The sequence below is a fragment of the Carlito syrichta genome, unplaced genomic scaffold, assembly GCF_000164805.1.
Source record: "Carlito syrichta isolate Samal-C Ts95f unplaced genomic scaffold, Tarsius_syrichta-2.0.1 Scaffold307683, whole genome shotgun sequence".
Classification (NCBI taxonomy): domain Eukaryota; kingdom Metazoa; phylum Chordata; class Mammalia; order Primates; family Tarsiidae; genus Carlito; species Carlito syrichta.
This window is the reverse complement of record NW_007251779.1, coordinates 577,267-593,961: the sequence shown is the minus strand read 5'-3', so window position 1 is coordinate 593,961 and position 16,695 is coordinate 577,267. Positions and strand designations below refer to the sequence as shown.

At 40.1% G+C, this 16,695-nt stretch overlaps 1 protein-coding gene across 2 annotated transcripts in view; it reads right to left on the bottom strand.

Moving 5' to 3' along the window:
• KIZ (kizuna centrosomal protein) overlaps positions 1-16,695 on the bottom strand; it is a 114,224-nt gene that overhangs the window by 29,472 nt on the left and 68,057 nt on the right. The window contains exons 7-9 of one of the 2 annotated variants that reach the window (XM_008064544.1): positions 10,608-10,701; positions 2,012-2,177; positions 1,090-1,170 (exon numbers count right to left, since the gene is read on the bottom strand). In XM_008064544.1, the coding sequence (XP_008062735.1) occupies positions 1,090-1,170; positions 2,012-2,177; positions 10,608-10,701 (341 nt within the window). The remainder of the gene's footprint in view (positions 1-1,089; positions 1,171-2,011; positions 2,178-10,607; positions 10,702-16,695) is intronic. The other variant, XM_008064545.1, reaches the window with a different exon arrangement.

Here is a 16,695-nt window from a genome sequence, read left to right as displayed (position 1 = left end):
GGGTCTCGAACCCGTGGCTCAGGCAATCCACTCACCTCAGCCTCCCAAAGGTGCGGGATTACAGGCTGAGCCACCAAGCCCAGCAAAATATATAATTTTTAAAAACTCAAAAGAATTAATAAAATCCTTTCAAGCCAAAAAAACAAAAACATAAGTGAAAGGATATAACATGGATTTAATATACCAATGAAAGAACATAACATGGATTTAATATACCCAATAAGCAGTCATTTTAACATTGCCTAAATCTCATGTTTTTCTCACAGTAAACTTAACTTACCCTCTAATCACTAGCCAAGGATAGAGCAAGTTTCTCAGAGGTAGCCATTAATAATTGCTTTTCAATCTCCCTTCCCAGCTTGTTTTGTACTAATTAGCTTTTCTATTTTAAGTATTTCTCTCTACCCATAAGACCCAAGTTAACCTAATCAGCCCTTGGTGACCTACTTGACAAACAGACCCCATCAACATGGCAGCAATCCTGTGACTAACCCACCCATCTGCCTGTTGTCCATCACCTGACGTTAGAACCTGTACTTACCTGCCCCTGTTTGATGATGTAGAACATACCACTACTAATCAACTTAACGGCCTTCCTCCATCAAAGGGAAGGATTAAAAGGACTCATCCAAGAGCAGCCAGTCACCATTGCTTTACTAGACTCTGGTGTGACCATGTGTTCTTTGAGCTGTGGCTGCTACCATGTATCCTAAGCTCTGGCTCCCCTCCTACCTTTGAGAGGTGAATCCTCTCTCTCTCTCTCTCATTCCCTCTCTTTCTAATTTACCTTTTAAATAAATTATATTTCCTAATCTAACTTCTGTGCAATTCTTTGCATCTTTCATGTGGCACTGGATACACCCCAGACACCAACACCCCCAGCGGGCCTGACCTAACACTCTGGAGACCCCTGCTGGGAGTGTGACTTAACAATAAGCATGTGCGTTCTGCTTCTATGATGAATCTCCTGCTCATATAGTTAAATACACTTGCTCTTAGTGGGGTCCACAAGCCACTGACCTAGAATGTTATGATGACATAATAAGGTTGAATCCTGTGTTTGAAACTCTTGGGCAACCATAGTTTTACCTGTGATTGGAACCTCTGCAGCCACGTTTTCTTCCTTGCTCTTGTCTTCACTGCTGCTCAAAACTTCTAAAAATGGAATGCCTAACAATAAAAATGTATTTCAAAGTTAAGGAACAGATCTTTGCTCGAGGTTTTTTTTTGTTCGGGTTTTTTTTTAACTGCCATTCCTTTTATTTTCATTGCCTCCCCACCTCCTTTTTTTTTTTTTGGCTAGTTTAAATATTGCTCCTAAAAGGAAACCTATTCTAAAATTAAGGTATCTCTATGTTGCTTTTATGCAAAACAATTTAGCATGACATCTATCAAATTAGGGTGGGACTTAAAACGAGTGAGCCTCAAATCCTGCACATGTGTACTGACTTCTGAATACTTCCTGAGCAACTCACAGCTGTCTTGGAAATACCATTTAAAGTAGTTTACTGGCATGTTTTAACAGTGATGCTAAAATGATCACAATATAAATTTTGGGGATAGAAATTCATTGATTCTAATCATCTGTTTAAAGTTTGATAAGGTTCTAGTACAACTAAAAGTTATGTTTGAAATGATGAGTAAATTCTATTCAGTGATATAAAACACTTCACAGTACCTTATGAAATCATTTTAATAAATGTCTTCATGTTTGTGGAATCAAAATTATCTACTGCTGAGAAATTTGTTTTGTTAAGATTTCACAATTTCTGCTTATTTTATTGGAAATTCAGTAGAACAACTGACCTACAATTTGGCTTCCCATTCCTGTTAACTGAAGGGGAACACAGATACTTATTGGAAGCTGGTGTAAAACAAAAGCATGCTATGCATATTCAAATCAGAGGTGCTCTGTAGTCAGCAGTGTCTTCCAGGTGCACCTTGGGAGCGAGCATGTTGAGTCGATGCTGAATGCCTTTTTGCTGTGGACAGACCCTTGAACAATAGCTACCTTGTTCCCCTGGAGGAACGCGGTCCAGCCGTGGCCCGAGCATGGCTTTCTTTATCCCGCTCTCCTCATGCAGAATAGGCGGCAAGCTGAGGGACGATTCAGCACCGTGAACAGCTGACACATCCTCAGGCTTCTCTGCAAGGGTTGTTTTCAATAATGATGTTACCTACAGTGTTTTTCAAAAAGCACAAAGAAAAAACAAACTGTAGCCACGTTCCCTTGGTCTCAAAGACTCAGCCTTCAAACATAATTTTAAGTTAAACTTTACTGAGGGTTTAATTTGCTTCCTGACATTCAACTGAAATTAAAATGTTGTCAAGATAAAATAACATCTGATTATTTTCCATTATAACTTGTTTTTTTTCTTTTACAACAATTTACCCTCACAATAATATATATTTTTTGAGGACTGAATCTCATGTAATGCAGAAATGTTTTTCTATTTGTTAAGTATGGAGATGAACTGTGATCTCCTCTGTTAATCTGAACTGGTTTGTCCTTTGACACACACAAAAGACAGAGTCCCAGACCTCCTTTCTGAAGAAAAACGTACTCTTTTATTGCATGAATTCTGTTGTCTAGGCATGTAAGACAGACTTAGTTTAGACTGAGAATGAGATCTGGAAAAATATAACCTTGTAACATCCCCATCCTCCTAGAAACGACCCTTGAGCTTCCCACATATGAGACAATTACAGAAAAATATGTGGTTGAGTAGGATGTACTTAGCAAAAAGACAATTGACCTTATTCTAAATCCCGATTTTCAATCGAGGAGGAAGATACCCTGCACTTCACCTGTAAGTCTGCTGGGGAACTGGGAAACTCACCCACTACACTGCCTCTCTCTCTTTTTTTTTTTTTTTGAGTTGGAGTCTCACTCTGTCACCCAGACTGGAGTGCAGTAGCCGCTCCCGGCCACTGCAGCCTTGACCTGCTGGGCTCCAGCGATCCTTCCGCCTCAGCCTTCCAAGTAGCCAGAATTACAGGCACGCGCTACCATGCCCGGCTGATTTTTTTATTTATTGTAGAGATGAGGTCTCACCAAGTTGCCCAGGCGGGTCTCGAACCCGCGGGCTCAGGCAATCCACTCACCTCAGCCTCCCAAAGCGTGGGATTACAGGCTGAGCCACAGAGCCCGGTGCTTCTCTCTTTTCAAAGGGCACCGACTGTCTTACTTATATTATCTCATGTGTTCTGGGCAAGGAGGAGGACACAGATTTTATCAAGTCAACTTGAGAGGTGGAGAAAAAGTGGCAATTCCCTGAAACATGGCTCTGAACCTCCAGGTTGGTACTTTCCCCCCAGTAAATAAAAAGGTGCTGGTAACAAGAGCTGAACTTCTAGTAGACAACCACTGATTCACATGGTCCCACCGTCAGAGTGTACATTTCTCTCTCGCTTCCTACTGAGAAGTGGCAATTTGCTCAGGCAGTTGGAGAAGAAGCCTTGGTGGTGGCAATGGTGAGAACCCACTGCTCTCTGACAATGTTAGTGAAACAGGGCAGTGTCCAATCCAACCTGTGGGAAGTAGACATGAGATCATAAAAGCTAATATGAAGGGTAGAACTGTACAAAGCCTCACAACTCATGTTTAGCCCAAGAGGGAAGTGATAGCATTGCAATTATCCCCCAAAGGGGAGAAAACACCCTTCCCTCGTGGTTGACACGGAAGAAGGTGAGGATGCTTGAACAGGGAGAATCACTGAAGCAGAGCATGGAAGATCTCATCTCACGTGTTTGGCTTTTAAGACACTTCAAGGCAACAACCTTCAGTCCTCAGATTTCTGCCAAGTTCTTGTCCTCTGCCCTCTTTAGGACTAGCTGACCTCCTGGACCCATGGCCTAGCCTGGGAGCTGGAACAACTGATTTTGAGGGCCTTAAGGAGTTCTAGTCTCCTTGGTCAAAAAACCTGGTGTCGAGTTAGCTTTGCAGTCAGGACCTTTTGTGGTCCAGTTCTAGCGACCAGGGGCTTTTCCTCTATTTCTATAAACCAGTCCCTGGATTTCACTCCAGCTGTGATAATTCTGTGCTGGGATGACCTGCTCAGTATCCCTTCTGCAGTTGGGAGAAAGGGGATACTAATGCCTTCTTGACATGACCTCATAGTAGCCACTGTTTTAAGGATCTTATTGTTAAAGGACTGTTGAAGTTTTCTGTATTTTCTCTCTAGAGTTTGCAGATAATAGAAAGAGTTAGGTTTTGGGGCAAGTTAAAATAAACAACTTTATACTCCTTTCCTTCCTGAATACTGGAACCACCTTGGATTGCCAGTGACTCACATTGCCTTTCCCTGGTTCCTCAGGGAGGACACACATCCTATCTCTGTTGCATGCATCTTTTTCACATCAGGCCCCCTTTTGCTTTAGACAGGTTCCAACGGGGTTTCAAAAGGACACAGAATAAGATACTATAACGCTCAAACAGCCTTCTAGTAAGTTCTCGTATGCTTGCTAAGAACAGCACCATGGCCACCAGCTCTGTGCCGAGGCCCCTTCTCATTGGTAAGTCATGTGATGGGCACACTGCACTGTTTACTTCATATACAGATGCTCCTTGACTTCTGAGGAGTACATATGACCCAAAAAGCGCTTTGTAAGTTGAAAACATCATTAAGTCAAAAATGTATCTAACACACCTAACCCACTGAACATCAAAGCTTAGCTTAGCCTAACTTAAAGTGCTCAGAACACTTACATTATTAGCCTACTATTTTAAAACCACCTAAGGCCTATTTCATAATCAGGTGTTGAATATCTCATGTAATGTAATGAATACTGCACTAAAAGTGAAAGCCAGAGTGGTTGTATGGGAACTTCAAGCACAACTCTACTGCCGCGTCTCACTTGTGTTGTAAGCTGGGGACTCTCTGTATTGTATCTCATTGATTTTTACCACTCAAAACTCATCTCCAGGATTTCTGTTACTTTTTTGATAGTATCATTTATTAAACAACTTATCCTTTAGGAGAATTTTATAGATAATTTCCAGAAATGAGTATTTTGTATCTACGGAGATTTTGGTGGATACTCAAGTTACATATGAGAAGGATTGGTTTGATCCTACTGAGCCATGGAGCCAATGAGAGAGAGAGCCTCTGCCCAACGAGTCCTCTGTCAGGGAATCCACTAACAAGCAGAGGAACATGGGAAGCAGGGACAGCCTCAGACAAAGACTGGGCAAAGTCTGAAACAACTGCTGCAAAGTCAAGAAAGAAAACCTGTAATAGACAGTCAAGATGTTCTGTTTGTAGATATTCCAGAAAGGCGTATTTCTAAGGAAACCCCCAATTTGAAGGTAGACTGATGACACTAACCCAGACCTGCAAAGAGACAAATGCCCAGAGAAGAGTTAGCAGGTTGTTTACAGATCTCATGCTGGGACCAAATGGGTTCTGCAAATGGGAGCTTATTCTCTGAAAATGCCACCTGACAGCAGTTTGACCATGTGCCATCTGAAGGTGTTAGGAATGGACCCCTGTGGCTATTAACTTACCTGTTGCTGATAAAGGCTCTCTTAGAGTCAAACACATTTGGAGCCCAAGAGGGAAAATTGGAGATTATTCTACTGTTTTCTGCAGTCTGCAGCCTAGGTCAATAGCAACAAACTAGTTCCTCACTTTTCAGCATTCCCAGGAGCCAGGAGAAAGGGCCTGAAAGTTAAATGGCAGGGCACATGCCATTTGCAGAATAACTGATATTGACACCTCCGTATTTCAGATCTTATGGCAGATAAAACATTCTATTAATTACACTTGAATTACTATTCCTTGAATTATTAGCTCAATTCCACTCGAATTTTCCTCAATGTTCAGTTTAAATATGAATCCTGTGAATGTCTAGAACCCCAAGAATCATCTAGGTTAATTTATATCCAGAAATGTATCCATTGCGATATTCACATACATAGACAGATGAAGATACTAATGGAAAAGACATTGTAAGCATTTAAAAAAAGACAAAAGTAAAATGCTAAAAATACTATAACAAAATGTACAAATTTATATGAAAAGAGTTCTTGTAAGTCAATAAGAAAAAATATTACTAAGCTAATAGAAAAATGAGCAAAGAACATGAACTGGCAAATTATAAAACATGAAATACAAATGGCTAACAAATAGGTTGGAAAAAGTCTGACCTCAATTGTAATAAAAAGGTCAAATGAACAAAAAAAATTGGCTGTCATCTTCACCTCTCAAATTGATGCTCCCAAAAGAAAAAGTTGATAGTATTTAGGTTCATAAAGAACTTAGAGAAATGCTATTTTCATCTATTATTGGTAACTCTGGTGACCCTTCCAGAGTGAGACCTGGTAATGCATAGCAAAAGCCTGAGAAAGAGACATATCTTTTGACCTAATAAATCTATATCTAGGAATTCATTCTAAGGAAATATCATGGATATTTGTAACAATTAAATTGCACATCTGTTCTTTGAAACTTTTTTTTTACTAGAGGAAATATTAGAAACAACTTAAATATTGAACAACAGGCAACTGGTTAAAGAGACAGTAGACAGGGGACCTCGGTAAGGTTATTCGAAATGGTGTTGAAGAGCACATGATAGAATGAAGGAGGCTCACTTTGTGACAAGTAGAAGAACATGAGGTTATGTACACAAACAGTGCAACCCAAACCTGTCAACATAGTAAATAGTGAAAACCACACACCACAGTGTTAACAGTGTTATATATGAATAGCAGATAGTAGGATAATGGCCAATTTTCTTTTTTCTTTTTGTTTACCTCACTATTTCCAAGTCAGACTTTTTATTTTTATTTTTAAAGAAAACATATGCTAGCCCTAAATATTCAAGAGTGCTTAAAGAGAAATGCAAGCATAATCACTTAGGACATATCTCAGTTAAAGGAGATGAAGGGGAAAATATTCACATGAACCAGCAAATGAGTATTCAAGAGACAAGAACAAACAAACAGCCTATCATTTAGGGAAAAAGTCCCCTTGGTGAATAAAACTGGTATATGGATAGTGGGGGACAGGCCCGCCCTACTCTATGAATGTCACCAGCAAGCTACTCTGCTGTGACAAAGTCCTCCCGGGTGGACACAGACCTCACTTGGGAGAAAAGGAATATTAAGGCACTTTGTGTTTTAATGAAGCACCCAACTCACTTTCCCCCACATAAAGCGATTACAAACATGTCTGACTTAAAAGCATGCAGCTCAATCATGTGATTGCCTAATAGGTTATGCAGGCACTGTGTACCTTATCTGGTCTCAAGGGGACATACTCTGAGTTTCTGTGGCTTTCACAATGTATTTACTCAAGAGAAGGGATTGACTCCAGCTGACAGCACTGGGACCCGCAGGTAAACATTATTTACATGTGGCTGTTTAATTAGCCATTTACCCAAGAGATCAAAGTAAATATTTCCAAGTTTCATTAGACTCTTAACCAAGTCATCTCTAGTAGAGTTTTCTTAAATTTTAAAATCACTTCCTTTTAAAATCTTATCTAAAGAGATATATTTAGCCCATAGTTTTTACTAGATGTGCACACTGTTTCAATACATAGAAACAATGCAAGGACACTTCTGCTAATTGTGAAAGGATGATGCATGAACCAAAACAGTTCCAGGCCCACAGAAGCACTTTGTCCTTGAGTTCCCGAGGCTTGCCTCACTCAAGTCATTTGGCGACACTGCTCTTTAGGGCTGTGCATTGCTTCAGTCACAACCTAGGTATTTGAGAAACTGCCTGTTTACTTCCACTTTGAGAATAGACTTTCTCATTACTTTATGGTGATTTTTATGATTATCACTAAAATGAGATCATGATGATGCTAAAAAGAAAAAAAGGCCTATTGGGGAGGCAAAAGATCTAATATAAGTCATTAGTTATTAGGTGGGCAGCTCACCCCCCTCTTTTATTTAAAAATATGAATAAATTAGTTGCTTTGGTTTGGGACATTTCCTAATATAAACAATACCCTTTTTTAAAAAAAGGAGATTAGATAGCAAAGGGCAGCCGACTTATTTCATACCTAACATGGCAGGGATGTGATGTACTTGCAGTGAACAAGCATGGAAAACAATGTTGTTACAAAATAGTGCTCAATAAAAGGAACAATAAAACCTGAAAACAATACCCTTCTGAGATCCACATTAATCAACAGAGATGATGTGGATCTAAAAAACATATGGTTTTAAAAACTCACGCAAATGGTATCACACCTTGAACAAAATTCTGTGTTATTTATTGAGTCACATACAATGCAGTAAAATGAAAATGCACAGGAAGGGTACGTACAAAGCTATCGTGAAAGACATATAAGGGCTGTATCTATATCTGAAATAATTTATCTCCCCCCCAAAAAAGAGAGATGAGGGGGTTAGAGGAGAAGAAGAGGGGACAGAAGAGGGGAAGAGACAAAGAGGAAAGAAAAAAAGGAGGGAGAGGAGACATAAAAATGGGGGAGAGAAGAAGGCTGAGGAGGGGCATGAAGATGAGGGAGAGGTGGAGAAGAGCGAGGGTGTCTGAAGCAAGATGGTGTCATGGTAAAAACGTGTGAAGTTGGGTTTTGGGCCTGGGATTGGTAGGTTCATCCTATTCCTTAAATGTTTTAAAGTTTTTCTGCTGCTTAAATGGAGGGCAAGGAAAGGGGACCTGAGGAGGACTAAAGGCTCCTGGAACGCTAGAGGGCACTGCCAAGGACTTTGGGCCACATAGAGTGTCAAGGCTTCACTCTAGGAGGTGGATGTAGAATCCTTAAACTATGAGCATGGTAATAATTTAAAAAACCTAAAGAGAATCAAAGCTGAAAAATCCTATATGATGCATAAGTATGAAAAAACATGCTTTGAAACAAGACACATTCCCAAGATGTCCAACACAGGAGAAGAAAGTCGGTCTCCTTGAATGTGGCTTTTCTAGGAAGGAGGGACACTCCAGAGGAGACGCTCTAAACTTGGGCTTATGCTTCACATGCTTTCCTTGGGAACTTGCTCCATCTGCTTCTGTTTTCTGTTAAGCAAGTTCCAACTTTCCCTGGGCACCAGCTCCTCAATCAGGCCCCCCTTTGTCTGCCTGAACCTTGGCAGGGCTCCCTTCTCTGCCGTCTCAGCTGAAACCAAATATGAACTTCCCTAAGATGCTACAGAAATCTCATTATAACCTTGCTCAGAAAACTTCAGCAGGTTTCCAAAATCTCCTAAATGAAACTCAAGCTCCCTGGTCTGGACTAGATGCTCACAATAGGGCCCATGACTATTCCTGGGCACTTTTTCACCATCCCCAGCCTTGAGCCCACATTTTGGCCACAAAGGCAGCTGCACTGCTTGAACATGTGCTATGCTTCCCGTGCGGCTCCTAGTAGCCTTCCCTGTCCTCCTCCCCCACTCGGACCCTGTCACAATCTGTCTACATGCGAGGGTCACCTCATGCCCCTGTGCTCCCTCCATCATGAAGTCTGCCCTCCTGGCTTCTCCAGGTGGCTTGGCTACCTTTTCTGAAGGCCCGTGTTCTCGCCACATTCTTGTCACACACATCCCACTATCATGTCCTAGAAGGAGGGGGCCACATTCTCTTTCTGTCTTTCCCTCCAATGGATCTGGACAGGTTCCTGTGTACAAAAACAGATCAATATTTACTTGTTGAATTGATGTGAATGACTGCATAGCATTTGTAAAGTATGGCGTGCAGACAGAAAATCAGGATGGTATAAGATGCTCTAAACTCCTCAGAAAATGTTACGGTAGACATGTTTAATGAACCTCCAGAAACTAAATTAACACATCGGGGGGTCACATTCCTATACAAAACATTATGCAAAAGACCTGAGATCAGAAAGTCAAAGAGCCCAATCACAAGACCTCATTATACTTTTCTTATTTTTTCAAGTACGTTAATCATTTTAAAGAACATAACTATTTCCTCAAATGAATAGCCTGTACATCCTGAGACTTATTTTATTTTTTGAGTTGGAGTCTTACGCTGTCGCCCAGGCTGGAGTATAGTGGCACACTCATGGCCACCCCAGCGTCGACCTGCTGGGCTCTGGCAATTCTTCCACCTCAGCCTTCCAAGTAGCTAGAATTACAGGTGCACGCTACCATACCTGGTTAATTTTTTATTTATTGTAGAGACAAGGTCTTGCCAAGTTGCCTGGGCTGGTCTTGAACCCACAGGCTCAGGCAATCCACTTGCCTCGGCCTCCCAAAGTGCTGGGATTACAGGCTGAGCCATTGAGCCCGGCCTTGAGACTTATTTTTAAAACATAAATTGGCTGGGCACGGTGGTTCAGCCTGTAATCCCAGCACTTTTGTAGGCTGTGAGAGGATTGCCTGAGCCCAGGGCTTCGAGATCAGCCTGGGCAACTTGGTAAGACCTTGTCTCTAACAATAAATAAAAAAATTAGCTGGGTGTGGCAGCATGCTCCTGTGGTTGCAGCTACTTGGAAGGTTGAGGCCGAAGGATCACCTGAGCCCAGCAGGCCAATGCTGGCTGTGAGTGTGCCACTGCACTCCATTCTGGGTGACAGTGAGACTCTGACTCAAAAAAACAAAAAACACAAATTTACTAACCTTGCCCTTGGTTCACATCTTTGGCTGGGAAAACCTCAGACAGCTTAGCTACCTACCTCTTCTTTGAGCAAGTTATTAGGTTCTCTCGAGGTGGCAGCACGATGACCTGATTTTTCCCTCAATAAGTCTGTATCCGGTGCTGGCTCAGATCTATAAAACAGAAACAGGAGATGCACTACAGATTTGTTGTATTGTATTACTTATAGGATTCCCATATTTTTAAAGGCTTCCATCGTTAGTAGATGAGAGTTCACCCAGAAAAGTCTAGAACTTAATAGATTCCAGACTAAGGAAATTTTGAGTCCAAGTATTTGTTCTTCCACTTAAAAATAATGTTACTTATGATTTCATGGCTAAATGAGCATTCTCAATTTTTGCTGCACACAGCACCACCTGGGGAGCTTTGCAAGATCTGGGTGCCTAGTGCCACTCCTACAGAGTCTAGTGAGACTGAGCTAGGGTGTGGCCTGTCAGTGGGATTTGTTAAACCTCTCAGATCCTAACATACAGCCACAGTTTTGAATCACTGCATTGATGGTCAGTCTTTTAAATGAGGTTAAGAAAGATAGATCACATTTCCATCCTAACAACAGTTTTTTGTTGTTGTACTCTTACTATGATCTATTCACAATTTAAAAAAATTAAGATACTATTTGGAGAAAGTTAGAAAGCAAGCCTATACTGCTACCCAGACTGTGCTATTTACATACTTAATGGTCCAAGGCAGGAAATGCAGTCTTCCTTTTGAAGGTTCCTGTGTATACATGTTAAGTAAATGTGTATGTATTTTCTCCTATTTATCCATCTGTCTTCACACCAGTGATTTTTCAGCGAATCTTTAGGGAGCCAATAGTCCCCACACACTCTCAGGGTCTCCCAAGGATCTTGCGATGAGCTCTGAAATTCCTAGCATGGCCTGGCCCTCACCCATCCCTGGGCCTTGTCTGCCTGTCCCCATGGGCACCAGGAGCTATGAAGGCATCTCATCTTGCAAAGCAGACCCCTCACTTGGGGACTGACTACCCATCTCTCAAGGGCCAGAATAAATTTGTCTGTTCACATGCTCTCCCTCTCTCTCTCTCCCTCCCTCTCTCTCTCTCTCCGTCGCACTCTCCCCCCCCCCTCTCCCTCTCCCTCTCTCTCTCTCTCTCTATCTTTATCTCTCTCTCTCTCTCTGTGTGTGTGTGTGTGTGTGTATGTGCACACACGCAAATAGGAACTGGGAAATTAGATGTCAGCCTCACAATGGGGTGCCTGATCTCAGAGGCTCAGGCTACTCTCTCTGTTGACGAAAATATCCCAAACACTGCAAAATATTTTAAGACTTTTTTCTAGAGCCAAACTTGAGGCTCAGTACACCCATCCTCAGGTGGTTCTCAGAATGTGTAAGGATGCTGAAGGTGTGACAAGGACTGGGGTGAGGTGGAGGGGGCTACATTGAAGCAGCTTTCCCTGGGTAAAGACGGGACAAGTTGAGCACCAAAAAGAACAAGGAGTGCAATGAACTGAAACACAGCAGGCACATACAAATCTACTGTTCATTTAAAAATAAATAATACAATACATAAGCAAATTCTGTCATGGATCCTACAACACGGATGAATCTTGAGAACACTATGCTAAGTGAAATAAGCTAGTTAGAAAAAGACTAACACTGTATGATACACTTGTATGAGGTGCCTAGAACAGTCAAATTCATAGAGACAAAGCAGAATGGTGGCTGCAGGGACCTGGGGAGAGGGGAAAGTGGGTGTTGCTTAACGGAGACAGAGTATCAGTTTTGTGTGATGAAAAAGTTCAGAAATGTGTTGCACAACAAAGTGAATATATTTAACACTACTGAACTGTAGAGTTCAAAATGGTTAAGATGGTTAATCTATGTTTTCTTTTTTTAACCACAATTAAGACAAAATTTAGAAATAAATTTAAAAACGTTTAGAGGCTGTATGGGCAACAATTCATTAATCTGCAAATTGATTAAGTAAAGAGATAGAATTAAGCATTTTACCCAGCCTTTGTGATTAAAAAAACAAAACAAACATTTCAGAGCTACCAAACAGTTGACAAGGAAAAGTTCTTCCAATAAATGCAGAAGAAATGATTCATTAGAAAAGTTACCATTTTGTAAGCCTAAATTAATTAACTTATCTATGAAATTTCATAATTTTGTAAAAATTGCACAATGGCAAACTTTTATGCTGGAGGCATCATCGATCTTCCAACATCTAAGCCCACAGGTCAATCTTAACATCACTGACCACCAGGACATCTTGCCAAAATAACTGGCCTGGAATGTAATCTAGTCACCAATTAACAGGTAATACAGGGGAAAGAGGAACTGGTTAAACCATTCCTTGAGGTTAGAACCAGCCAAATAGAGCATGTGAATTCTCCAGGACAAATGATCCAATTCCTTCAACAAATTAATGATATGCAAAAATCAAGGGAGAGGATGTTACAAAATTAAAAGAAATTTAAGAGACATAACCAATTGTAATATTTGGACCTTATTTGGATCCTGATTCAAACAAAACAAATGCAAAAAGACATTTTTGAGATAATCAGAGCAAACTGACAAGGACTAAGTATTGATAAACTAATGAATTTTGTTATATTCAATGACAAAATTATGTTAGAAGTGTAGGTATTTGTGAGTGAAATGATGTCTGTTTAAACTACTCAAGAAAAAAGTGTGAGTGGGAAAGAGATAAAACAAGAAATGTGGGTAGTCGGTGAATCTAAGTGATAGGCATATGAGGCTTCAAATGTTTAAATAAATTCAGAGTAAAAAGTTAAAGTGTACTGATGTCTGCGACTTACTCCGAAATGTGTAAACATAAGAGCATGATGGAGGAAGGCTGGATGAACAGACACACATGGGATCCCAAGCAAAGCAATGTGCGTGGGTGGGGGACATGGATGCTCACTTCATGGTTCCTTTTTTCTTTATGTTTGAAACATTTCATAATATAACCTTTGGGGGGAAATGTAAGTCTAGGTACAATTCAGAACCTTCTTTAATAAATCTTAATTGTCATAACTTATGCCAGATGTAACCCTGGTTTTGCCCAAGACTTAAATAACCTGGGATGAGTCACTGGGATTCTTTAATGCATTAAAAGCCTCCAGGGATGATTCTAAGGCTTCTGACTAGCTTGATAGAAAAACCCTTCCACAACTTGGCTTTCTGAGTTACCACCATATCCCATAAAACCATCAAATTCCTTTGTTCTGACCTTTGCATCTCTACTTGGTTTCTCAATAGATTTCTCTGCTGGGAAAATGTACTGAACAATCATTAGCCAATTTTAGCCCATTTTCAGCAAGTGTATTTCTTGTAATAAGTAAACTGTGTTTCTGACTTGAAAGCAGTTTTAATTAGGATAAAATAAATCAATTAAATAGTTGGGTGAATCAAATTACAGAAAACAGTTCTTCTGGTGACTAATACGCATGATTCTCTGCAGAGGCAAAGCCAAGGCAAGATTGGTTATTAACACACCCAACTGTAGACTCGTTGGGTCCTGGCAAGAAAGGAGAGACTCTGGTCATTAACACACCCAGCCAACTACAGACCCTTTGGGTTCTGTCAAGAAAGAATGAGCTAAAGTTTCCTATAATCATTACACTTAATTTCCTCAGAAGGACACAAAACTGATGAACTGACTTGCCCGAGGTCAAACAGCAAATAAGCTGTTGGACAAGGTATGGCATCTGGGATTTGTCACTCAGCTAACCTTAAAGCACCAACCACACTTGCTTGCAGATGTATTCCAGGGCAGATTGGGCAAGAAGTGTGAGAGTCTGGCAACCCCTCTGGGTCTTCTCCCGCTGTGGGAGCTTTTCTGTCCTCTCAATAAATCCTGCCTTAAAAAAAAAAAAGAAGTGTGAGAGCCAATGGCTGTCCTTGAATGCGTGGAGTCTTGGCCATGGCGCTACATAAACATGCCATATTAGGAAACACGCAGAGTGGTGCAAAGAAGCTGAAGAAGTGGCTTCTCTTTTGTCTAATTTGCATTAGAAAACTTATAACACTGATGTCATGTAGAAAAAACAAAGTTTGATGTCAGCTAACATATATACTCCTTTAATTAAAAATGTAATAAAATAATAGACTTTAAATTGTTGACAACTAATTTCATAATTAATTTCATACACTTGAAAGCATTTCCCACCAGAAAACTGACTTAAACAAATGTATCAGCACTTCCTAACTTTAAATGCAGATAAAGTAATAAATACCCTGAATATTATTCTGAACATAGGCAGAATAAAATAGAGGTTTTTAACATACTGTAATCCAAACAATATAAAGCTCACTCAATTTTTCAGTATGGGTTTGACAACACAATTGGGTAACTGCATCTGAAAATAGCACTAATTCAATTAGTTGCCCCTGAAAAAAATAAGTAGTCTCATTATGTTTTTCATATAAAACTATGAAGTAATCATTTTTATGTTAAAATGTTTTTCAGAAAGTAATGAGAAAAACAATTTTTGGAATTACCCCAAATGACCATGAATATTTTAATTAATTCATAATTATCTAAAATAACTTGGTCCTCTGCTTGATAATAGTAAACCTTTCATGTGAAAGTTGAACACTTAATCCTTGATATAACATAAATCAATAATGATGACAAGATTGGTTTTGGTTTTTTTCTCTTAAGATGCTTCATTTTGTGAGCAGCAATTCAGAAATCTTCCCATTACCTTCCAGAGCCCACATGTGGCCCAGAACAGCTAGTAATGTAGATTCACAAAATCTTTTAATGTCATGTATTTTTTAGCATTTATTTTCATGATCCCATGCGTAGTTCCATTTTTGAAGTTCCAAAGTGATACTGCGCTTAGAATGAAGCTTAAATTATGGCAAGCTCAAATTATGAAAACTAATTTAACTCATTTTGTTACATTGGTTAAACACAGTCCTGTGAACTGCTAAAAATATGCAGCTTTACTTTCTGTCTTAACATAAGAATTTGAAAGTTGATTTCAAGATTTGCAGCAAAATAATCACAATTTTGCTATATTTGCTACACCATTTTCAGTTGTCATTTATATTTCTACCTGCAAATTTTCAAATGGAATGCAGAGAGTTGCAGTCAGACATTCAACCGAAAGAAAAATTTGACCATGTCTCTTTGTTGGGCTTTTATAAGACCTATCTTCCTAGAGAAAGATATTCCTCCCTTCACAATCACACCTTATTCATGACATTGCTTTGTGGCAGCACATACATTTGTAAGCAGTTGTTTTCAATTATGAAGCACATGAAGAGCAAAATTCAAACTAACATTTCTGGCAAGCACCTTGAGAATTCACTAGGAATTTAGACTACATCCATCAAATTTGACAACAAGGTCAAATTTTCCACTACTTTACATTGTTCTCATTTTTCTAAACTTTATAATAAAATATTTAAAAGAAGTCTTATTACGTACATATACTAACTATATTATACAATTTATGGGCAGCTCACGACAATTCGTTTTTACTCACTCTGGCCCAGGGAAGTCAAAATGTTGGACACCCTGTTCTAGAGCATGCTATGTGGCAAGTGTTCCATTTTACAGATCAGATTAAAGAGGCAGATGTGACTGCCATGTCTTGGGGAAAGGGCAGAGGCAGGGCTGCTGCCACACCAAACATGGCTCTGTAGGCTTTAAGGATTCATAACCTGTTAGAGCCTTTCTACCCTGCCTGGCTTCCAATTTATGTCCTCAGAGTCATTAACTATTAAAAACAAGAATCGCTCATTGTCTCCCAATCAGTGTTTTTGGAATGGTTGATCAAACTGGCAGGTGCCTGCTTGGGTCCAGGGGAAGATTACAATGCAGACAGGAATGTTTTACTTAGTTCTTGGCAGGAACTTCTGGGTGTTGAGGGGTGCAGCAGGAGGATAGAACAAGGGGTGGTGGTGGGAAGCCTGGCGATTAAAATCCACTAGAAATAATCTGTATTTAAAGATCTGACTGCTGTCCCTCAAAGGTCACAAACACTTGGCTAGTTTTTCCAGAGCTAAGAGTGAACCAGTGACAATCAGTATGCATTACACTGCAGCCCCAGTCACAATAGACACGGCAACTCTAATTGTAATAGAAAATAACCTGACAGTAGAAAACATCTGTGACTTCTTTATCT